General features: G+C 51.8%; 8 protein-coding genes across 8 annotated transcripts; 5 read left to right on the top strand and 3 right to left on the bottom strand.

Moving 5' to 3' along the window:
- The first annotated feature begins 1,553 nt into the window (after positions 1-1,553).
- P152DRAFT_456753 (retrograde transporter) lies at positions 1,554-2,787 on the top strand. Its single transcript, XM_033679079.1, has 4 exons — positions 1,554-1,639; positions 1,691-1,705; positions 1,772-2,185; positions 2,268-2,787. The coding sequence occupies exons 1-4, from the start codon at positions 1,583-1,585 to the stop codon at positions 2,382-2,384; spliced, it is 603 nt and encodes a 200-aa protein (XP_033536131.1). The 5' UTR covers positions 1,554-1,582; the 3' UTR covers positions 2,385-2,787.
- Positions 2,788-5,481: 2,694 nt separating this feature from the next.
- On the top strand, positions 5,482-7,593 carry P152DRAFT_393424 (uncharacterized protein; the record flags this gene model as incomplete). The annotated part of the gene is made up of 3 exons (XM_033676199.1): positions 5,482-5,734; positions 5,840-7,145; positions 7,245-7,593. 3 exons carry the CDS (start codon positions 5,482-5,484, stop codon positions 7,591-7,593), a joined length of 1,908 nt encoding a protein of 635 aa, XP_033536130.1.
- A 983-nt stretch (positions 7,594-8,576) lies between these two features.
- P152DRAFT_392721 (putative S-adenosylmethionine-dependent methyltransferase) lies at positions 8,577-8,866 on the bottom strand (the record flags this gene model as incomplete). The annotated part of the gene is made up of 2 exons (XM_033676161.1): positions 8,577-8,703; positions 8,757-8,866. Coding segments are annotated over 2 exons (237 nt in total), but the record flags the coding sequence as incomplete, so codon positions are not given.
- Positions 8,867-9,250: 384 nt separating this feature from the next.
- P152DRAFT_413370 (TFIID-18kDa-domain-containing protein) lies at positions 9,251-10,117 on the top strand. The gene is made up of 3 exons (XM_033677005.1): positions 9,251-9,401; positions 9,469-9,550; positions 9,624-10,117. Exons 1-3 carry the CDS (start codon positions 9,347-9,349, stop codon positions 9,874-9,876), a joined length of 390 nt encoding a protein of 129 aa, XP_033536128.1. The 5' UTR covers positions 9,251-9,346; the 3' UTR covers positions 9,877-10,117.
- Positions 10,115-11,476, bottom strand: P152DRAFT_456749 (eukaryotic translation initiation factor 3 subunit F). Its single transcript, XM_033679078.1, has 3 exons — positions 11,354-11,476; positions 10,592-11,304; positions 10,115-10,542 (listed from the first exon to the last, which is right to left on the bottom strand). The coding sequence occupies exons 1-3, from the start codon at positions 11,456-11,458 to the stop codon at positions 10,323-10,325; spliced, it is 1,038 nt and encodes a 345-aa protein (XP_033536127.1). The 5' UTR covers positions 11,459-11,476; the 3' UTR covers positions 10,115-10,322.
- Positions 11,477-11,713: 237 nt separating this feature from the next.
- P152DRAFT_275418 (nucleolus protein required for cell viability) lies at positions 11,714-14,036 on the top strand. Its single transcript, XM_033674887.1, has 3 exons — positions 11,714-11,846; positions 11,899-13,035; positions 13,086-14,036. Exons 1-3 carry the CDS (start codon positions 11,749-11,751, stop codon positions 13,993-13,995), a joined length of 2,145 nt encoding a protein of 714 aa, XP_033536126.1. The 5' UTR covers positions 11,714-11,748; the 3' UTR covers positions 13,996-14,036.
- Positions 13,966-17,775, bottom strand: P152DRAFT_456747 (Med5-domain-containing protein). The gene is made up of 6 exons (XM_033679077.1): positions 16,773-17,775; positions 16,478-16,716; positions 16,367-16,429; positions 15,789-16,313; positions 15,208-15,736; positions 13,966-15,156 (listed from the first exon to the last, which is right to left on the bottom strand). The coding sequence occupies exons 1-6, from the start codon at positions 17,395-17,397 to the stop codon at positions 14,078-14,080; spliced, it is 3,060 nt and encodes a 1,019-aa protein (XP_033536125.1). The 5' UTR covers positions 17,398-17,775; the 3' UTR covers positions 13,966-14,077.
- A 1,310-nt stretch (positions 17,776-19,085) lies between these two features.
- P152DRAFT_384510 (HET-domain-containing protein) lies at positions 19,086-20,141 on the top strand (the record flags this gene model as incomplete). The annotated part of the gene is made up of 1 exon (XM_033675803.1): positions 19,086-20,141. A coding segment is annotated over one exon (1,056 nt), but the record flags the coding sequence as incomplete, so codon positions are not given.
- Between the last annotated feature and the right edge of the window lie 990 nt (positions 20,142-21,131).

Here is a 21,131-nt window from a genome sequence, read left to right as displayed (position 1 = left end):
GGTAGATAGCTGTTTGCATATCAAATTAACGATATGACAGGCGCATCGTAACCGTTTTCCAGAGACCGGGATATTAGTAATATTTCCAAGCTCTTCTACCGCCGTGGTGTTATTATCTGCGTTATCAGACATCAAGTAAGCGATCCTTTCCTTGATCTTATACGCCTGTACGGTGTTTTTCATGATCCGTGATAGATTTCGCCCTGTATGAGCTCCTTGAACCTCTTCCACAGTGAGGAGGGTATTCCGTTGGCGTGGTGTTTCACCGCCGGAGATGAAATGGGCCTCGATACCAAAGAAGGGTATATCGGTCGCAGACGTCCAGATGTCATACGACAACGATATCTTGCTGGATGCACGCGAAAGTGTATGGGACACAAGAACAAGGCATTCTTCGTATACCTTGGCCACCCTATTGTATACGGATTGGTGGTTCTTTACTCTGAGCTGTGGATCTCCACCGCTCAAAGATTCCATCAATCCGTTGTGTGCCACAGAAGAGGCCTGGCGAAATGGTATACCGTCGAGGATCACCCATTTTAAATACGCCGCATTGACATTCAAGAGCCCATTCCGGAGAGGCAGAGAATGGTGATGGAGAGCCCACGATTCACGAGATCCAGGAGGGATTACCTGTGATCCACGGCTCAAGAAAGAGTGATCTCTTATAAGATGGTCTCGTGCAGACGACGTCGCGCCGACCCTATAGAGCTTTAAATCGAGGTTGGATCGAGCCCTTCGCCAACAGATATAGCAGACCCAATATGGAATATCTTCCTCCTCGTCTACTCTGCGAGCGACGAATCCCCAGTCCCATACAACGCTTCGCTTTCGCGGGCTAGATAAGCGATGATACTCTTTCACGAGGGAGAGACCGTATTCACGGAGAAACTCTGGATCAGGCGTGAAATCTCCTATTCCGCCGGGGTCAGGAGCATACTCAGAAAAAGAGGAGGAAAACGATGGTAGAGACGACTGTAAAGACGACATATTGATATCGATTCTATACGTTGAGAGTAATCTTGATATTATACATATATTGGCTTTGGATTTGACCAAAACCTCCTCAATATTCATGACTCCAGCTGGAATGTTTAATGAGCTCACCAAATCCCATAGAATCTGGGTCACATCCAGAAGATACGGACTGAGATGATGAAAGATTGGTAGAATAGGACCAAATGGGTCTAGCGAGACCTTTCCAACCCGCTTATTAATTATCCGAAGATATACCGACTGCCTCGCGACGGGTTGATCGAGGAACGAGGCGAGGCGAGGCGAGGGCCTCGCGACGCCTCGCCTCGATTAGCCAGCCTGCTGGAAACTCAATCACGTCACACGTGACTCATGTACTGTATACCCTATCCGCCAAGCTCGAAGCCACATGCCCACCCCTGCGAGGCTTCTGCCCTGCGGTTCGACAGCTTCACGTTCACCTTGACATGGGAGCCGCAGGAGCTCACACATGGAGGTCTGATCTGACGGATGGTCTATCAAATCTTCGACGCCTTGTACTCAACAAAGGCGTCTCCAGTCTCCCCACTTCGCTCTCAATTCGTTTGAGACCCTGCCGTAATCAGGCATGTCTTCGAGACTGGTACTATGTCTAGGTGACCTCTTCATCCCAGACCGGGCCGCTGTGCGTATCATCCCTCCCATCACTTGAGTGGAATTTCTGACCCGTGAGCAGGATATCCCGTCAAAGGTATGGACCACCACCGATTGCAGCATGCATGATGTCCTCCAGAATTGACGATCCGTTTCCCTCCAGTTTAAACGCCTCCTCGCGCCCGGCAAGATCGGCCAAATTCTCTGCCTGGGCAATCTGACCGACAAGGAAACCTACGACTTCCTCCGCGGCATCGCCCCAGAGCTACACATCGTCAAAGGCGACTACGATGTCGAGGCACCCAACCTTGCACTCTCCAAAGTCGTCACGCATGGCTCGCTTCGCATCGGTTTCACGCATGGCCACACCATCATCCCGCAGGGCGACCCGGACAGCCTGCTGATTGCAGCGCGCCAGATGGACGTCGATATCCTCCTATGGGGCGGTACACATCGCTTCGAGGCTTACGAGTTGGAAGGGAAGTTCTTCGTGAACCCGGGGAGTGCAACAGGTGCCATGACGACGGGATGGTGGGCGGAGAAAGAGGACCCAACACCGAGTTTCGTATTGATGGATGTAAGTTTCCACGTTCTACTTCTGCATGATGCTGTTGCAGTGTTGACTACGCTGTGATGCTGTTGTTGACAAATCGTTCTAGGTGCAAGGGGATGTGCTTGTCCTTTATGTATACCAACTTCGGAAGGATGCGAATGGGGTCGAAACTGTGGGCGTCGAAAAGGTCACGTATAGAAAGCAGACAACCAATCAAACCTGATTATAGTGGTCAAGACTTCATTGTTCATCTTTGCCACTGCTTACTACCGATGCAAATCCCATTTTCTCACGGAGGTTGCTGTTCAGGATACGATGCTCTACAGGAGGTCTTCCGGACGTAGGAGATTGGATGACGGTAGTTGCCTAGAGCAACTCGAGATGCTACAAAGTGCAGCACATGTCTCCACAGTTTATATTAAAGGATCCCAAGGACCAGTCTGTTCTCAGGAGATATCAATCACTACTTGGAAGCACATCAAGCACTAGAGAGGCAGAAATAATTGAACCTTTCCATGACCTCTGGCCCTTCAGAACCGATTCCTTTAGGCTAACTCACACTCGAAACAACTTTAAGGTTTCCAGGACCGTCAGATATGCCTACATGATCTAACAGGTATGCACAGCGTCCATTATCAGACATGACGGATATGTTGACATCTGGTATTGCACGTGACAGACGCAAACAAGCCTTCATGCCTTGATGCCTTTATCTTATCACTGATCGCTCTTTTGCCTCCTCCAATTTCATCTCACTTAAAATTTCCGGATCTTGTGCATCACCACAATTGATACCAGACCCAGCTGCCTGTACTTACCGGTAATTTAGCTACTACATATTGCTCCTCAACGTAGCCATTCAAATAGAACGAGTACAGTGATTCTGCCCAAACTTACAGCTGCAAAGGCTTCGATTCTCGCGATCGTGTTTCCGCTCCAGTTGGGGCATGCGCTGCCACTGCCCCGCAAAAAGATCCACAGGTGTGTCATCCAGGCTCCAGCAGAGTCCAGTTCAGAACTGAGGCTAGTGAGAGAATGACAGAAGCAGCTAATAATACAAGCACGACGCGGAGGATGAGGTGAGAGAGAGATAAGGGCCGACAGAGCCTGACTGATTCAGCAGCTAAGATTCAGGGAAAGTCGCTATTCGGGAATGTGTCGCCATCGCGATCGTCCCTTTCGGATAGAAGCGTGATTGGTATGTATATCCCGTCAATGACGTGTAGGACAAGGCAAAGTGAAAGGGCCCGCAAACGGCACCGCTTGATCCGCTTCACGTTAGTTGCGGGGAGCTGCGGAATAGGATGGTGATTGCCAGCCAAGGAGGTTCGATCAATCATGTTTAATTTCCTTTCTGAATCGGTTTGATGGCCGCGAGTCAGGTAGTATCGCCGTGGACTATCGTATGACATAAGTACACTGTACAGTATGTAAGGTGGAATATAAGCCTCTACTATGTATGAAAGGGCAAGGTTTGGGTTCCAATGCTATTATGGGAGGTCGAGATCAATCATGGAACAGCAAACATGATGGACTTTGGGTGGAACATCAGGCGCTCCAAGGACACAGTCCTGGTACGACAAGCATAGGGGTGAGACAAATATGAAATAGCATCTCCGCTCGCATGACGGATTTGATGGGAAGGCAACTCATCTTGTACGTTGTAGCTTAAAGCTTTGTCAACTGTACGTGACAAAGCAGCCTGATTTGGTGGCATTATTATTTTTCTTGGCTCTGCGCTCTGATATTCCGGGCTGCTGGCTACCAGACATGAAAATAATGAAATTTAGGAGGTGCTAAGCCGCTAAGGCGAATATTAACTTGGGGGGGCGCACTTGAACGCTTTAGGCCCTTGGTGCTTGAGGAGAACTTGCTTCATGTTATTGTTTTTTGCAGAGTTCGATCTGGGGCGCACAGAACAGGCACCCATAGGCCATAACCCCCCGCCCCGATGGTCCCCGTTCAACACTTCGGCTTACAGTTCTAGTGCCTGTCTTTCTTGTCAGAAAGCTCTCATTCATGAATCTTGGATTGGCTGTGTCATCTTCAGACGCAACTCACAACTCGCAACCTGTGAAGTGTGAACCCGATCCACCCCTGGAACACCTTGGCACCGTCGTCCACGCACTCCACACTCCAGCAGAGCTCCGGTCCAACCGTCCAACCGTCCAACCATCCAACCGTCCGTCCAAGAGTCCAGGGCTTTGGTCCAGCTCCCTCACATCACATAACTCTCATTTGGGCTTTTGCAGTTCCCCGTCGCCGCGTCGCGCAACGCCCGTCGCCCACCCCCATTCCTGATCCCTCTTTCCTCCGATTCCCCCTTCTTTTCCACTCCCATCCTTCTCCCCAACTCTTCCCATCAGTCACCAAACTCACCAACTCACCACTGCATCACCATTTCACTTCCCGCAACCGTACCTTTTTCACGGTCTTGCTTTCTTTTTCCCTTCACCTCCCCGGATCTTTCCCCTTCAAATTCTCTTAATTACCTTAACTCGCCACCACGGCCCTTTTTCACTTCCTTCCCTTTACAACTTGCGACGCAGCCTACACATTCACCTGCACACTTGGAGTTGCGCTTGTGTGGCGCTTCGACATTTCTAGGTCCAGGTCCGACGGTTGGTCACTCTTCATCAGCATCACACAAGCACTGTAGCTGCTTCACCCGATTTCTGAGTGCCTGCTACCTGTCCATCCTCGGCCCTCGCCCGGTCGCCTCATTGACGTCCACTTGTTTCATGAGAAGAGTCGCCATCGGCTCCCTTCCTTCTCATTCTATCCACGCTGCGAGTGAGTGTGGCGCATTTCTGCACCACTGCACCGCCCTTTCGAAAAAACCTTTCGTCACGCTCTTTTACATTTACATGTGTTGCCTTGGAGTTGAAACTTGAGATTGCCTAACTCTTGAGTTGAGGCCCTTCCCATCGACGCCAGCTCGGACCTTTGTGACGCAGATTGCGGATTTCGTGTTTGTTTGGTCCGCCAACCAACACCTTTGCCGCTTCTCATTCGCCGGTCGGTCGCGCATGCCGTTCCATTCCGATCGGTCGTCCCTTCCCACGACGACCCAGCGATTCTGCGGCTCAGCCACTCAGCTGCCTCCTGCTGTCTAAACCCGCGCCTGTCTCTTGCCTTTTGCCGAGCCTCATTTGCGCCTCCCTCCTGTGCGCAATCCTCGGTCGCGCCTGCCCTGCGTGCTTGTCTGGCTCCCTCTGGAACTTGCAGTGACATCCTCGCCGCCTCCATCGGCCCTTTCCTGTTTTTGCAGATGATCGCCTTGCGCGCTCGCTGCTCCTTCCGCTTCGTCGCATCACAGGATGCAGTCCATCTTCCGCCTTCCGTGGAGTACGGAGCCGACCGTTGATCGCACCGCCGTCGACGCTCTCGCCTACCAGAAGCCGCGACAGAAACCGATCGTCGAGATTCCCTTTATAAGCAAGGGCAAGCGCAAGGCATCCGAGCTCGGCAGCAGCCCCGGCGCGACTTCCTGGTGCGACAGTCCTGTGTTGAAGAAATGCAAACCTTCTCGACCGTCGCCTCATGCGCATGTGAATCGCGCGGCCAAGATGGGTGCAACGAATCGATCTATGGATGGCATATCGCGTGTAAACGGCGCATCGCCTCTCCAACGCCTCTACGTCAACGGCGCGACCGATGGATCCACCCCGAACGCAGCGAATCTTCCCCTTCAGCAAGCTGTCGCAGGCGCCGAATCGACTGACTCGGGCTCGTCGCGCTCGAATGCGCTCGAATCCACACCGTCCACCCCGATCGACGAAACCAAAGCGACCCAAGATGGTCCAGCCGATTCGGAGCCGTACGGCATCAACGTGGACAAGATGACAAAGGCACAGCGGGTTATTGAAGCGCAGTTCGACTTGGAGATCATGATGAAACATGAGGAGCTCCGTCGCATCGACCAGGAGATGGCCAAATGTCAGGCGGCGCTTGAACAGCTCCGCCGCTGTCGCATCATCCCATATCCAGGCCTTCAAGGATTTTCCGAGAGTGTGACGGATGGCAAAGGTCCCTCGTTGCGACCGCCGCCCGGTCATACTCGGCCATCTTTCCCTGCACCATGGGGTGTTGCGGATGGTCCGTATTCTCGACATTACGCTGCGTGGCTCCTCAAGGACCCGTCTTTCGATTCACATCCTGTGCAGTACATCCCGAAACCCCTGTCAGCTCGGGATTCCGAAACTCGAAGATCGACGGTGGATGGACGAACCACGCGTGGGAGTGGGGGAGAGATGGCCTTCTCTGGATTTTCTCGACCCTCACGGCAATCGACCGGATCCAAGTCAGCGTTTGGCCCTGGAGATCAGACTCCCACCGGACCGCCAAGGGATCCGTTGGTCTTCCGACGACAGGCGGATGGGAAGCTCGTGCGACTGGCCTGCAACAAGTGTCTCAAGGATCAGTTCGCGAATGTGCAAGGGTTCATTAATCACTATCGAATCCAGCATCACTATGGGTTCCGAAGTCATGAAGCCGCTGCAATCGCCTGCGGGAAGGAAATCGACGAGTCTGAGGCGGTTGCCGCTGGTGCGCCTACGCCGTCTCCCCTGATGGCAACTCCAAAAGAGACTGCAGCGAAACCGATAACCCACCTTGACAAGCCGTTGGTCCACCCGCTGATCAAGAACGTACCGAACCGTCCACCCATGCCTACGCTCATGCAAGAAGTCCTCGACGGACTCCGCGCCGATCCCAAGAAATTCGCAAAGCAAACCCGAAAGGTTTCAGAGTCATCCTCGTTATCCAGCTTCCGGCCTTCTCACCAGACGCCCCATCTCAACTCGCTTCTCAAGAACCGTGGCTTTTCTGGCGATTTGAGCAAATTCGTCGCGGACGCGACCATCCGATACGAGGACTCGGTATCTTACGAACCTAGTGAAGATGAAGCCGAAGCGGGCCAGGAGGTTGTCTCGATCCCCAACAAGGTCAAACGGGTGCCACCGAAGTTGAACGCCAGTAAAGGGTCCAAGAAAGGCGTCGCTATCTCCCCAACCGCGTCCCGCACAATGGGGAGTGACACGCCGGAGACGGTCTCGCGTCGGCCCCTTGCGGCTTCTACTAGAGGCGTTTCATATCATGGAGGAAAGGAACAAAATTCGAATCGTGTTCGTCCACGCTTGGCGAGTCCAGGCACGTATTCCGATCGTGCAGCAGGCGACGATCCTGACTCGCCGCGCCAAGATGAAGTTGATCTGAGTCCAAATACGGTTGAATCCAATCCCGGGCTCGTCAGCGACTATGAAGATGATGACGACGAGGATTACAATGCCTCTTCTCATGGGCATACCGACGAGGAAGAGACCGACATGATGGACGTCGACATCGAGGATCACAGTGATATCGACCGTGGAAACGGCCTGAACCGAATTGGTCGTCATCGTGGGACCGGCTCGAGGAAAGGGGATAGATGATGGTTGTCTCTGTCACCCCGTCCGAATTCCTCTTTCAAACCTTGTATTATTCCGTTGTTTTGTATTGCTCTGTTTTTCATTCGTCCTGTCTTCTTTCGGTTGCTGCCATGATAGATCCTCGAACGCATTCCGCACACGCGAAAAAGTTGGGTTCTATTATGTCTTGTTCTAACAGTGGCGTTCTGAATCAATCACGGGAAAAGGTGCGAAAATGGGTCGGAGGGTTGTCTGATTTGAGTTCTAGCGCGTGTCACAATAGATTGGGAGCGGATGGAAACATGGGAGGCCTGGGTATGGTGGTCTTCTCATCCTGTTATTTTACGGTCGGTTGTCATGTTTTATCGCTCTCGAGCCCCCAACGGCGTTCGACTTCTCGGGCCATTTGACTGGTTAAAAGGACGATTCTGGGGCGATGGCGCGGAAGGTAGATGTCTTCTATGTCCTCTAACTCCGCCCGTCCATGTCTTCGACGCCGAGAATCAAACCGCTCTTCACTCTTATTTCTTACTGTTGGATCATAGAATTGTAACACTCTTATTTCGCTCGCTTGAGATTGCTACCGTTCCCCTGCTCGAAAGGCTTCGCCCAAGACCGAACGTCTTAGAGCGAGGGCTCCTGTACATAGCACGCTTGCGAGCAATATCACACAACTTGGCCCTGCGTCTCCAAGCTTCCTCTGTGCTCCGACCTGTAGCGGTACTGTTGTAAGACCGTGGACACGCCAGTACGCTCGACGCCGATTCGGCCCACCCCAGCATCCCATCACGATGATCCAAGCATCTGTCCTGTCATTGTATGGAGGTTGCGAACGATCCTCGAGCGTCTCCGCCTTCCGCATGCCCCTGGCAAAGGTATAAATCGTAGTTCCGTGCCCCACCCCACCTCCAATCCGTGCGGCGCCTCAACTCCTCAAGCCCTCGCAGCACGACTAGAAAAGCAACGAACCCTATCGCCATCGGATCGTCAGCGCCCCGCATCATATTCTAGTGAACGGGAAACCCATCCACTCCGCCAGATCGACTCACCGCCATCAACAAGCAACATAGCGCCACGTATGGGCTTAACCGCTCCCCCACTCGTGCGCATTTCCAGAAGAACCCCGTGATCATACTGTGACGTCGGATCAGCCCACACGCAACATCGCACGGACAGGGTCGACGTACTGATCTTTATTCCGGTCCATGATGCCGGGGAAGTGAAAGTGGATGTAAGTAGAGGTGCATATCATCAGGAGGATAACGAGCAGCAGGCTCTGAAAGTTGAAGATGGCCGTCTATCAGGGACGGAAAGTTAGCTGTGTTGCCTATGCACCCACTGGGTTTCCATACCATGATGTCTGTCTGCGTGGAAGGAAGGGGACCGTAGGTGGTGAATCTAGTAGATGGAGGGTTGCTTCTTGCTTTCCATGATCAAATTGGATGCTTGACAAGACGGGGATTCTGTCCGAACTCTGGACAATTGCGCCCATATGGTGTGCCTTGCAGTCTGGTTCTGGAAGGACAGTTTGGTTGCTGTGGACGTCAGTCTGGATTCTGGAGAACAAAGGCACGTGCAAGGACCATATGTGGCGGTGCATGTGGCTGGAGAAAGCCCTGGCGTCTGGTTAGTCATGTTAGAGCGGTGCAGACGTACAGTGATATCTACATTCCAGGTTGCTTGAGATACTACCTACACTACACCCGGTGTACAAGCCTTCCCAACTACGAATACCACCAGAAGAATACATCATACACCAACCGTGAAACCCGTCAAGATGGAGCCTCGAATGCGACCGCGACACAAAGGACAACAGTTCCCCGTTGCCGATTGTACGTGTACCCTCCACAGCCAGTCCTCAAGTCCGGAGAGGCCCTATTAACCTAGTTCATCGTTTAGTGGAAGCATACCTCTACGCGTTCGGCGACGACCGGAATCCCTTGCCCGAAACCGTCAAAGTCCTCGATGAAATCATAGTCGAGTAAGCGATCCCTCTTCCTCACCCAGCCAAGTCGCTAGGTCCATCTGGCCCGTTCCGCTCACCGTTCCCACAGCTATGTCATCGAGACATGCCACGCTGCTGCCCTCTGCGCCTCATACAGCCGACGGTCGAAGATCAAGGTGGACGACTTCAAGTTCGCGTTGCGCCGCGACCCGAAGAAGCTGGGCCGTGTGGTGGAGTTGCTCAACAAGCAGAAGGACTTGCAGAGGGAGAAGCGGTTGTTCGACGTGGATGAGGGGAAACTGGGGAAGGGGGAGGGGAAGAAGGAGGATCGGGCGGCCAAACGGGTGAAGGTGGAGCGTTGAAGTGGCGGGGAGCTACAGCACGAAACATTGTAAATCCCCGGCCGCGGATGAGGAGGCCTTTCGAAATAGCGGTGATCAAGAACTGTCTTGGAACACCATAGAGTACTAGCTACCATGGATGGTAGAGATGGGGATTTCTCGCTCGAGAGTCATTGGCCGTGGAGCACGGAAGAGAGGACCGACGTTGAGATGATCCACGGGGGTGGGATTGTCTGGAAATGCTTGTTGGAAATGCTTTTTTCATTGAAGCATTAAGCCAGCGCCTTCTGTACAGCGCTGACGGTGAGCGTATCATCATGACAGAGGCATCATGCATAGAATACACCAATCTACGATTCATGCAGTCCTCCGAAATATCCGGAACGCCTAGTGGGCCGTTGAATGCAGTTCTGCCGCAGACCCTCGGCATTCCTTTCCGCCGTCCTTCTGACCGGCGCTTTCGGAAATCACTCCTCCGTCCGTCGATTCTGCCCTCGACCCCGGCCGCCTCTCCGTCCATCTTGGCCGCCCTTCTGATGGCCCCCTGACTCCCCGCCCGGTCCACCAATGCCCTCCGTAGCAGCGGCCGTAAGCGCAGCAGTGGCCAGGCGATTGGACAGATCGATCTGCGTCCGGATCGTGTTCGCGAGGTAGGCGATGACCAGAACGTCTTGGATATGGTTGTTGCTGGGGGTACGTTAGCAGTGGCACACGTATGCGGAATCCGGGGACTTACAAGTCCCGCTCAATATTGGCAGGGTCAACTTTCGGTGCGAGAGAGAGCGCGTTCAATAGATATTGACCGACCGCCTGGGATGGTGTGGCTTCTTCGTCCAGAACATTGTTCACGTAATTAGAAACACGGTCGAGGAGGTCCAACACCTGGACTATTGACTTCTCCAGCGATTCAACATCCGTTAACGTCGCTTGACTTCGGTCCTCTCGGTCCTTTGCCAGTGATATCAATTCCAGACCGCTCTTCTCCGCCTCACCATACTTGAGCTCGTACGGAACGGGCAAGAAAAGACAGCTGTCCTCTGAGCGCTCGGGCGTCACTCCGATGGGCGCGGAAATGTAGGATCGAATTTCGATATCCTCGCCGGGGTTGGTCGAAACCGTGAGGTGCACGGCCGGATGCGGATATGTGCCGTCGCCTTGCTGGCCGTAGAAGTTCTGGATGAGGGCGGAGAAGGTGTCGAGCTTGGACGAGGTCGCGTACCACCCGATCAGCACCTCGCGCGGGTTCGCTCGCAGATGCAGCGCTTGCATCTGCTTCTGATAATCCATATCCACTTCGACTTGCTCCTGGGTTTCGGTATGCGGGACGGCGTAGCAGTTTCGGATCTCCACCTCGGTCCCATCTTCGCTTCTCACCCCCAAAAGGGTTCCAATCACTCGCTCTTGCTCCGGATGCCTTCGTAACGTATGATCTAAGATGGAGAAGAGTGCCTGATGTCGATTAGCGGCGCAAACGCAGCATCGCAGAAGGGCAACTAACCTGTGGCTGCACGACGACTTTCAGAGGCGTCGTGGTTGGCTGGGAACCAACCGTCGCTGGGCCCAGTGGCCTCGCCAAATGAAGGAAAGAATCCGGGACAGCCATATTCTCGTGAACTTAGGACGCCGAACTGAGGAGAAGTTGACGTGCCAGGCGGATGAATCGACACTTGGAACGTTGAACATCGAACAACTCGAAAATTCGCTACACCGCACAGGGCAGCTTGATTGGAGTGGCGGGCAGCCAATCACATGCCGAGATGGATCCAGGGGGTTTTTCGACGATTTCTTATCGATAACAGACAGTTCTGCAATTCTTCAACTCTCCGAATGGATTTCAAGAGTAATTAATACCATAGATATCCCCATAACTCCCTCTCAATACACGACCAGACCATGGCTGTGAAACCTTCATTTAAACGAGGCCGTCCAAACCCTCGTGCAAAGAAACAGGGACGGACCTTTACCTCCACTCGGCTCCAAGACGAAACAAAGTCCGCCAGTCCCTGTACATATATCGTCCACAACACCACTAACTTTCCAAAGGGACTTGGATATTCCAGAAGAAACTCACACCGAAGATGATACTCCAGACGATGCTAGCCACGATGCATCAGACTCCGATCTCGATGCTTCCGAACCACCTGTCAGACCCTACAACTCCCTCCTCCTGTCCCTTCAGCATGCTCAACCACCCAACGCCGACAGGCGGAAAAGAAGACGATTGAACCGTGGGGACGCAGAGCGAGGGGAATCACCGGCATTATCTGATAGGGAAATTGCCGTCGATGGCCTTCAGCCGGACGAGGAAGTTCTCGAGGAAGTTGAGAGCGCTGATCACGATGAACCATCCGAGCTGGACGATATCGATCAGGACGAGCCGGATTCGACCAGCCAAAGTGATCCATTCCACTACCACCTCGGAGATCGTGATGAAGAGCGATTACAGAATCGAATAAGCGCACTGAAGGATAACTCAATCGTGTCCAGCAGTGCCAAACCTCGTTCAGGGGGTTCCGTTCAAGTTCTTCGACCGACAACAACCGGGAGTAGTGGTGACCTTAAACTGCCCACCTCGACCTTGGATCCTGACGCCCTCGCCATCAAAAGTCGATTCCAGGAATCGGCGCAAAAAGTACTTAAAAAAGCAGGAGATTTGGACAAGGACCTCGCAGAGCACATTTTCACCTATCGTGACACCATGTTCGCCAGTAGAACAGTGAAGAACGCCGCTCGAATTCGGAAACTGACGTGCTTGCACATGATCAATCACATATTCAAGACACGCGACCAGGTTTTGAAGAACAATGCGCGACTGTCAAAATTGGGCGACGGCGATGTACCCGACATTCGAGACCAAGGCTTCACCCGACCCAAAGTTCTCATCCTTCTCGAGACTCGGGACATGTGCGCGAAGTACATGGATGCGTTTGTCGAGATCTGCGGTCCGGACCAGCAAGAGAACAAAAGCCGCTTTCAGGACAGCTTCGTCGACACGGAGCCGAAATTCTCGTCCGACCGGCCGGAGGATTTCCGGGAATTGTTCGAGGGCAACGGCGACAACGATTTTAAACTGGGGATCAAGTTCACGAGGAAGACGATGAAGTTCTTTGCCCAGTTCTACCAGTCGGATCTCATCCTGGCAAGCCCGTTGGGCCTGAGAAGAACAATTGAGTCGAAGGGGTACGTCTTTCCCCGTCTAGGACAAGAAGATACTAACTAGTTGCGTTCAGGTCGAAGAAAGCAGAATATGACTTCCTAAGCTCTATCGAAGTTGTAGTCGTTGATCAAGCGGACGCAATGCTTATGCAGAATTGGGAGCATGTCGACTTCGTGTTTGACCACCTCAACCTCCAACCCAAAGATGCCCATGGCTGCGACTTCACGCGTGTGCGTAGCTGGTATCTGGATGGCAACGCATCCTTCCTACGACAGACAATCGTTTTCTCTGCGTTCATGACGCCGGAACTGAACAACATTTTCGCAAAGAGGATGCGAAATATTGAAGGAAAGGCGAAATTTCTACCCGAGCATTTAGGGGTGATGCAATCTAGTGTGGTAAGGGTGAAGCAAACATTCTCGAGATTCGACTCCGCAAAGCCAGCGAACGATCCCGATGAGCGGTTCGAATATTTCAAGTCGGCGGTACTTCCGGCTCTTGTCCGGCTTCCTCGTCCTGCGGAAGGGGGTCAGGGTGTCTTGTTGTTCGTTCCGTCGTATATGGACTTTGTCCGTCTACGAAACCACTTTGCAACCTCGACGTCCACCGAATCGCTGTCCTTCGGCGTCATATCCGAGTACACCGATATGCCGAACGCACGCCGAGCAAGGTCGCACTTCATAAGTGGAAAGTACAGTGTTTTACTATATACCGGTCGTGCCCATCATTTCCGGCGAAACAACATCCAGGGAGTCAAGCGGATCATCATGTATGGCATCCCGGAGAACCCCATATTCTACCAAGAGTTCGTCGACGGGTATTTGGGGAGATCAATCAACGAAGGGCTGGTGGATGCAGCAGAAACGCATGTGCGCACCCTCTTTTCAAGGTGGGACATGTTGAAGCTTGAACGGGTCGTGGGCGCGCAACGAGCGAAGAAAATGGTCATGGACAATACTGGAGACACGTTCGACTTTCTCTAACTAAACGGAATGTCGAGCATTACATATTCTTGAACATCAATCCTCACACCGATCTTCTCCCTTTGGTTTCAACCGTGCTTGCCTAGAACCCCGACGTACCGTCCGCATCGAATTGCAGGTCATCCATGGAGGCGTCCAGAAGCCCGGCGAATACATCGTCCTCGTTGGTCGGGAAATTAGCGTTCGCAGCCATGTCCTGCGCAAGGTCCATGTCCGTCGCGCCCGGATCCAGATCCATGGCCGCCGCGTTGGCCGCCGCCGTGGCGGCATCGGATGTAAAATCCAATGCTTGCCGAGTAATCTGCTCCGTTGAGGGAGCCTCTCCCGTGCCGGCCAAATCCAGCGGCTGCAGCATCTGCGCAGCGCCCAGTCCGTCCACCGCCGTCGCTGGAGCCGGAGGAACCATTTGAGCCTCGACCCTTCGAGAGAGGCGGACGACGGTTTCCGCACCCAGGAGGTCCTTTTGCTTCACCATGCTCTTCGCCTGATCCCGCATCAGTGTCAATGCGTCTCGAAGGCTGAGAAGACAGTTGACAGCACCGGAAGGTAGGCTTCCGTGCGGGTCGGCACTGACATGGGAGGCGAGACCTGGGGCGCAGATAATGGATGTCGCCACATCGAGCGCGATTGCGCCCCTCCCGAATTCGGTCTGATGTTTGACCTCGTCCACGATGGTTTGGAGAACTCGTGCAGCGCCAAGGATCTGGACGGTAAGCAACAGTTGCCGGTGATTGTATTGTGGACTCGGGACCATCTCGTTTTCGGACGAGTCCATGTTAGCCAGCGACTGGACCACGGATCGAATCGAAACGAGGAGATTGTGGGGAGCCGATGTCCATGAATCTAACTCCCCAAGTTGGTGCATCCGAGAGCGCTCGAAATGAAGATGCGGCTTCAAGAGCTCCGTTAGAGCCGGTATCTCTTGTACCGACGGGAGATTGCGGCGATAGTGGAGGAGCAGTCTCTCCAACTTGCTGGTGCTTATCGAAAGAACCGTTGCGTGCATCGAGGGTGCATCGCCCGAGGAAGACGGGGAGCGGAAAAGTTTCTGAAGGATCTGTATGATGATCGCTGCACCATTGGGTGTCTGTTCAAATCCATGACCGGCCATCCACGAAAAGGCAGCAACCAGCGACGGCAATAAAAAGGTCTCGAGAATGTCTGTCAGCTATTAGCATATTTCCTGAATCGATGTAGACACGTCGACCTTACAGTCCAAGCCCGACTTCACTGCGTCAATGCTGATAATATCCGCGGCCGCCGCTGCGACCACTTGACCGAATATAGTCGGCATCAGCATGTAAAACTCCTGAGGCCGACAAGTCGCCATAACCTCATCGATGTTCCCTTCTGGGTCAAATAAAGCTTTGATCCACGCACTAAGATGGGTCTTCTGGTTTCCCTCGAGCTCTTCCATCGAATAACTGATATGATCATTCTCAAGGAATCTGGTCACAAACGAGTCTTGCGCGATGCCCATTTCTTGGTGCGTCAGACCGAAGCGATACACCAACGCCAGTACGAGAAGAAATATGCCGGCAAATTCATCGTAGACAGGTTGGAATTCGCTTGCGTCTTCTTCATACCGCCATGTATCCAGTAGATGACAAAGTGGCTGTAGTATGGAGGCTGGGGATGTGAACTGGAAGACAACGTCTAGCGCGATCCGTCTTCGCGACAAGGCGTTACAAATACTCTTTAAAGAGAGAGTTTCCTTCGTGTTGCACATGTTTCGGATAAGCTTGTTGGTCAGCAAGTCAGTGATGTCCATTCGCGTGGAGGAGAAACCGTACCTCGACAAGTGCTTCCACAATGGCACCAGCATTTCCGTCCAGATCCTCAAGCTCGCCAACAATCTCCTCAGCACGTTCCGGGTTCGACGAACATTGAGACAAAAGTAAATCCTTGGAGTATAATTTCGAAGGGGAAGGGGGATCCGACATGGGCCGTTCATCCACCGTTAAAAGTCTTTCGAGACTTTGCGGAACAATCAGGCGATGCATAATGCATGCAAACAGGAAGTCTTGTCGGACATCCGCCATCACGTTGTTACCGGCTTCCATGAAGGAGTCGGAGAAGGAGGGGAATGCGTTAGGTCGGATAAGGCGAAATGCTTCGGTGATGCACAGCTCCACCGAGAGTGGGGGATATGTTGAGGTGGAAAGAATCGAGATCAAAACCGGGAGTTTATTGATCATGAAAGAGCGTAGGCTAAACATGGACTCGTTGTGACCAGTGCGTTTCATGGCGGTGGACAGGACATCAAAAGATGCCACAATTAAGGCAGTCGTCGTCTCCGCGGCCGCTTGCATATCATTCTGTAGAGATCTAGTTAGTGGGGGTAAGGAATGACAAGACAAAATAATAGTACCTTGTATCGCACATTGAGGTAGTTCAATATCAGATTATCTCCCATCAGAGGACGCCCCGACATCTAAGATTCGTAAGCTTGCTGTATTTCGGTAGGTGCAGGACCACTCACCAAAGCGCTGATAAACACATAAAGACCAGCTCGACTGTAAATGGTCTGGAGATCGACTACTGCGTCAACATGGAGTGCGGCGACATCAATGTCCCCATGGTCCATTTCGCCTTCTTCCCCTTCCTGCACCAATGTGCTCTGGCGCTGTGCGAGCCCAAGTCTGTCGGCCGTGTTCGGAGAAATTTGGGCGTATACTGGCACGAAGAGAGTCAGAGCTTCCGCGAGCTCGCGATGGATCTCTGTGACAATGTCAGCAATTAGAATGCACCACATGCCGGTGTTGAATATGACTCACTCTCTCGTTTCGAGTCCATAAGGAACCGAATCACTTTCCCATGCTCTAGTGTGGTGACTGCCAAGGTCCCTAGCCGGTCTCGAAATCGATGCTGCCGATCTTCCGCCCACCGGTACTCTCGTGTCAAGGGGTCGAGCAGCGCCGTCTCCACGCTTGTGGTGGCTGCCGCCGACATGTATTTTGCGAGGAAGCGAAGAAAGTCGGTCAGCTCCATCTGCCTTCTCGGATGAGGCCCGGAAATCAGCGCTCGCGTCAACGTGAGGAAGATGCGGCTCTCCAGGTCCATCGCATTTGACTTGGAGTTGGGAAGCTCGAAGTCGGGCCTTGAAAATGCCGCATGATAAGTCTTTGACCGAACGAGGAGGGCCCCAAGAACATCGGCAATGTCAATGCGGCCAGCTCGAAGTAAAGTCCTGACATATATGTCTCCTGACCAATCCATCAGCCGAATCTCGTCCTCATTCCCGTCACTAGACTCCGCAATGATTAACTCGGCGACTCGTCTTCCTCGTATGGGGTATTTAAGCTCCAGTTTCTGGGCATCCTCCAAGATTTCAGAAGCGTCTGCCCGTCTAGCGAACCATGATTGGATCAAGCATTGCCATTCCTGTAGTATAGTATCCATTGCTCTTGATGCTAATTTGGCCCTCCGCCGCAGAGAGGCCCGATGGTGCCGCAATTATTAGGAATGAGAATTCACGGAAATACGATCCAGCAGTCATTCGAAACGATCAAGGGGTCGTTGAATGGACATGGCTAGCAAGTTTAGAGGACTTTTGTCGGAACGATGCCCAAACCATCGTATACAATGCCGTTAATTAATACGACAATGGCCGCTATGAGCGCCGGATTTTTCGTATGCTGAGGATTAGATATCAACTGGTTATCTGGATAATTTCGTTTGCTTCTTTTTTTCTGTGTCAACGACTCCAAGTCGACTCAGGCCTCAGCTTCATGTTGGACAGTTGCAGCCATCCACATTTCCGTTCCACAGAAAGGAGAGAATTGCCTGGAGGAACGAAGTTCCGTAAGGTTTCTTGGGCCCCGTAAGTAAGCTACCGACTTCCCAACCCAAACTTAAATCACATGATTTTTTTCACGTGTGCGTTTTGTAAACTTCGTATCGAACCCCCCGCTTCCGGCCTACTTGTATCTGGACTACCCGCTTCCGGCCTATATTCGCCCAAGTTCCCTTGGCGATTGGTTCCTGGCTCGGCGCCCCAAAAACACAATAGATTTCAACGATATGATACACCCACGCAGCCCCAACCTTCGACCTGACACCACCAGGTAATAACTGTCGTGTGTCGCAGACCAAGGTATCATCTATAGGAGCCTGAGGCTAGAAACTGCATTAATAATCTTGCCATGAGTCTTGTATATCTGTAGGGCCGGGGGTCAGGCAATCATGCAGGTAATCACGTGTTGCTTGTGCCTTACCCCGCCTGCCAGTGCTATGCCTCTCCAGGCCGCCAGGCAAAGAGCCACGTCGGAGCCACTCAGCCACATGCATAGGCTCCAGTCAAGACCATTACACTCCCTACCTTTTTCCATTTTGCGAGCGCCTCGTTGTTCTTCCTCTTAATCCTCTAACATATTCGTGGAAGAAATGAAATAGATACTGGGAATTCTTAAGTAATTCCTCCTTCTTGCTCTTTAACATAGCCTTGCTTCATTCTAGTCCACTTCAGTGTCTAAAAATGTCGCTATGCACGGTGTGCCAAAGAGTAGACTTTCGAGCACTTCTCATTGCCTGCCTTCAACAGTGTCGGGGTAGACAGGAAGCCATTAGCAATGGCGAAATCTATGACTATAACTCTTTTCCGTCTGATAACTCGCCTAAGTTCAGACATCACGACGACATTTTCGAGGTCGAGAAATCAAGCACTCATTGTAATCTTTGCGAAATTATATTTGAAACTTTTCAGAGACGGGAAAGGGATCGAAAAGCCGCTAATGCGGAGGAAGCAAGAGGCTTGGAAATAGTCTTCCATGCCGCTGGTAGCGGCGTTGGAGTGTATTATGATACGAAGGAACGGCTGATTGAGCTATGTCAACTTGATATTTATATGGATGAAAGCAATGGTAAGTGTTCTTTTTTTTAAAGAATTTAGTACTGAAAACTAACATTGCCCTCCATTCAATAAAATCTTCGAACTTTGCGCGATCAAAGAGGACGATTCACCACCAGTTTTAAGGAGGATGGAACTGAATTCGGGCTCTAATACAGCTCTTAACATTGCATCGATCTGGCTAGAGCGCTGTTTAAAGAACCATGACTCTTGCAAACCACCTGCTGAATTGCACAAACCGCCAAAACGGTTGATCAATGTTGGCGACGAATCACAGATTCCATTCCTCGTTGAATCATCACCTAGTTCTCAGCAGGTGACATGGCTATCTCTAAGCTACTGCTGGGGACAAGAACCTTCGGTAAAGCTTAGCCTGGATAACTTAGATGCGCTGAAGCGTGGAATCCCTTTGGAAACACTCGATCGTACAATCCAGGATGCCATACTGGTTTCTAGAGCTTTGAATATCCCTTACATCTGGATCGATGCTCTATGCATCACTCAAGACGACGACGGAAAAGATTGGACTGAACAAGCGCCCAAAATGAGCGAAATCTACGGAGGATCGGTGCTAACTCTTGTCGTTGCCAGCGAGGAGTCCGTTAAGGACGGCTTTTTGAAGGAGCGGGAATTACGGTATATCCCAATCCCTCGTTCTAGTAATCAGCCAGACAATTTCAATGATGCTGGACCTATCACGAAAGTTTTTCTCTCGCCAGAATGGGACAAGAGCAACGATCACATCAATGGGCACTGGACTAACCGAGGCTGGACAATGCAAGAAGGCCTACTTCCTAGTCGCCTATTGCACTACACATCTTCTCAAATGATTTGGAAGTGTCACGAAGAGATAAGATTCGAAAGGGGCGTAACCCAATGTCTGCAGAGCGCGATAGAGGAAGTCTCGGCATTCTCTGATGATATAGCTTTTGGTTCTGGATGGATATGGAAACTGGACACATTTATGATATTTAAAATATTGCCGAGATATTTACCAGGAAACTTGGACTCTCGACTCCTTTTGGAACCCGAAACCTTTCGGCTCTGGTACAACCTAATTGAGGAATACACGCCGAGAAGATTCAAAAATATCAGCGATCGTCTTGTGGCAATCTCAGGGCTTGCCCAAGTATTCGGCAACATGATCCGATGCCGTGAATACGTTGCCGGGCTCTGGAAACCGGACTTGATCAGAGGGCTTATGTGGCACGTCGAAGGCGCCAAGCTTGTTCCTCGACGGTCTACAGAGACCATGCGAGCGGTAAACGCGGACTTTCCATCTTGGAGCTGGGCCAGTATTGGATATCAACGTATAAAGAACAGCCAAAAGCACAGCACTCATCTCCAGGCCTTATCGCAAATTGATGACGTACAGGTCGAGCTTATGGATGTCCTTCAACCATTTGGATCCGTAAAACGTGGGAGTTTGACCATCACCGGCCCGTTGAAGAAAATCCCAAGGCTTTACAACGGCGAATTGAAGTCTGCGGGAGAACCAATATCAAAACTGGAGCAGTATATTTCGGCGACTCTGGAAGAGGAGAGTTCAGGAAACGTAGAGGACAGATACTCTTCTCCTCCTGGAGGCCACTTCGCAGTACTTCAAATGCTTGAAGGTATTGATACTATGGATCTGCTTGTGCTAGAGGCTACTGGCTCTAAGAAGGAAAACGAGTATCGTCGTGTTGGAGTGCTCACTCTCTGGCATATTCCTATACAATATGCGGCATCGCCAAGTGCCATTGCAAAAATGGAGGATTTTGAAAATTCCTTATCTGCTCGACTGGGTCCGCCGGTGCAAAGAGGACAGGAGCACAAGCTTGCTAATGATGTGGTTGCGGAGCTGAGGAGAGAGCATTGGATGGAAGAAACTGTAATTATCATTTAAATTAGATCTTCGGGCACTTACGAATGAGAAAGCTTTACTACGACTATTTCTAAACAGATACTATGAGGTCTTTGGTCTGAGCATTCGCCAGACGTATCTTAGTGTATGGATTTTCCCGCTGCCCTGACTTCCGTAGATAAAGTACTAAATAAGCGTCTAAGCCAAGAGTCTGCGCACAGACCCCAGTCTCAGCTGATATCTCTACAGTCTACACCCACCACTTACTTGGACAATCAATAACTTTACCAAAATGAGGTCTTTTGGCACAGAAATTAGTGGTAATCGAAGGCCTAATAAGGAGTTATCAGTCTCTCAAAGAGCTGGGATTATTCAGGCTGTTGAAGATGGGAAACCAAAGACTGAAATCGCGCGCAACTTTCGCGTCTCTCGACGCGCGGT

This window comes from Eremomyces bilateralis, assembly GCF_010015585.1.
Source record: "Eremomyces bilateralis CBS 781.70 unplaced genomic scaffold P152scaffold_5, whole genome shotgun sequence".
NCBI classification, from domain to species: Eukaryota; Fungi; Ascomycota; class Dothideomycetes; order Eremomycetales; family Eremomycetaceae; genus Eremomyces; species Eremomyces bilateralis.
Note: the sequence above shows the minus strand (reverse complement) of the source record. Positions and strands in the feature narration are given on the sequence as shown.

Excerpts from the sequence above, each read along its gene's own strand:
- P152DRAFT_456753 (XM_033679079.1), top strand. The coding sequence starts at position 1,583 with ATGTCTTCGAGACTGGTACTATGTCTAGGTGACCTCTTCATCCCAGAC. Across the intron at positions 2,186-2,267 it reads CGAGTTTCGTATTGATGGAT|GTGCAAGGGGATGTGCTTGT; the intron begins GTAAGTTTCCAC and ends AAATCGTTCTAG.
- P152DRAFT_456747 (XM_033679077.1), bottom strand. The coding sequence starts at position 17,397 with ATGGATACTATACTACAGGAATGGCAATGCTTGATCCAATCATGGTTC. Across the intron at positions 16,314-16,366 it reads ACCTCAATGTGCGATACAAG|AATGATATGCAAGCGGCCGC; the intron begins GTACTATTATTT and ends AGATCTCTACAG. Across the intron at positions 15,737-15,788 it reads TTGTGGAAGCACTTGTCGAG|CTTATCCGAAACATGTGCAA; the intron begins GTACGGTTTCTC and ends CTGACCAACAAG.
- P152DRAFT_413370 (XM_033677005.1), top strand. The coding sequence starts at position 9,347 with ATGGAGCCTCGAATGCGACCGCGACACAAAGGACAACAGTTCCCCGTT. Across the intron at positions 9,402-9,468 it reads ACAGTTCCCCGTTGCCGATT|TGGAAGCATACCTCTACGCG; the intron begins GTACGTGTACCC and ends TTCATCGTTTAG. Across the intron at positions 9,551-9,623 it reads CTCGATGAAATCATAGTCGA|CTATGTCATCGAGACATGCC; the intron begins GTAAGCGATCCC and ends CCGTTCCCACAG.
- P152DRAFT_275418 (XM_033674887.1), top strand. The coding sequence starts at position 11,749 with ATGGCTGTGAAACCTTCATTTAAACGAGGCCGTCCAAACCCTCGTGCA. Across the intron at positions 11,847-11,898 it reads CGGCTCCAAGACGAAACAAA|GGACTTGGATATTCCAGAAG; the intron begins GTCCGCCAGTCC and ends AACTTTCCAAAG. Across the intron at positions 13,036-13,085 it reads AGAACAATTGAGTCGAAGGG|GTCGAAGAAAGCAGAATATG; the intron begins GTACGTCTTTCC and ends AGTTGCGTTCAG.
- P152DRAFT_456749 (XM_033679078.1), bottom strand. The coding sequence starts at position 11,458 with ATGGCTGTCCCGGATTCTTTCCTTCATTTGGCGAGGCCACTGGGCCCA. Across the intron at positions 11,305-11,353 it reads AAGTCGTCGTGCAGCCACAG|GCACTCTTCTCCATCTTAGA; the intron begins GTTAGTTGCCCT and ends AATCGACATCAG. Across the intron at positions 10,543-10,591 it reads GCCAATATTGAGCGGGACTT|CAACAACCATATCCAAGACG; the intron begins GTAAGTCCCCGG and ends ACGTACCCCCAG.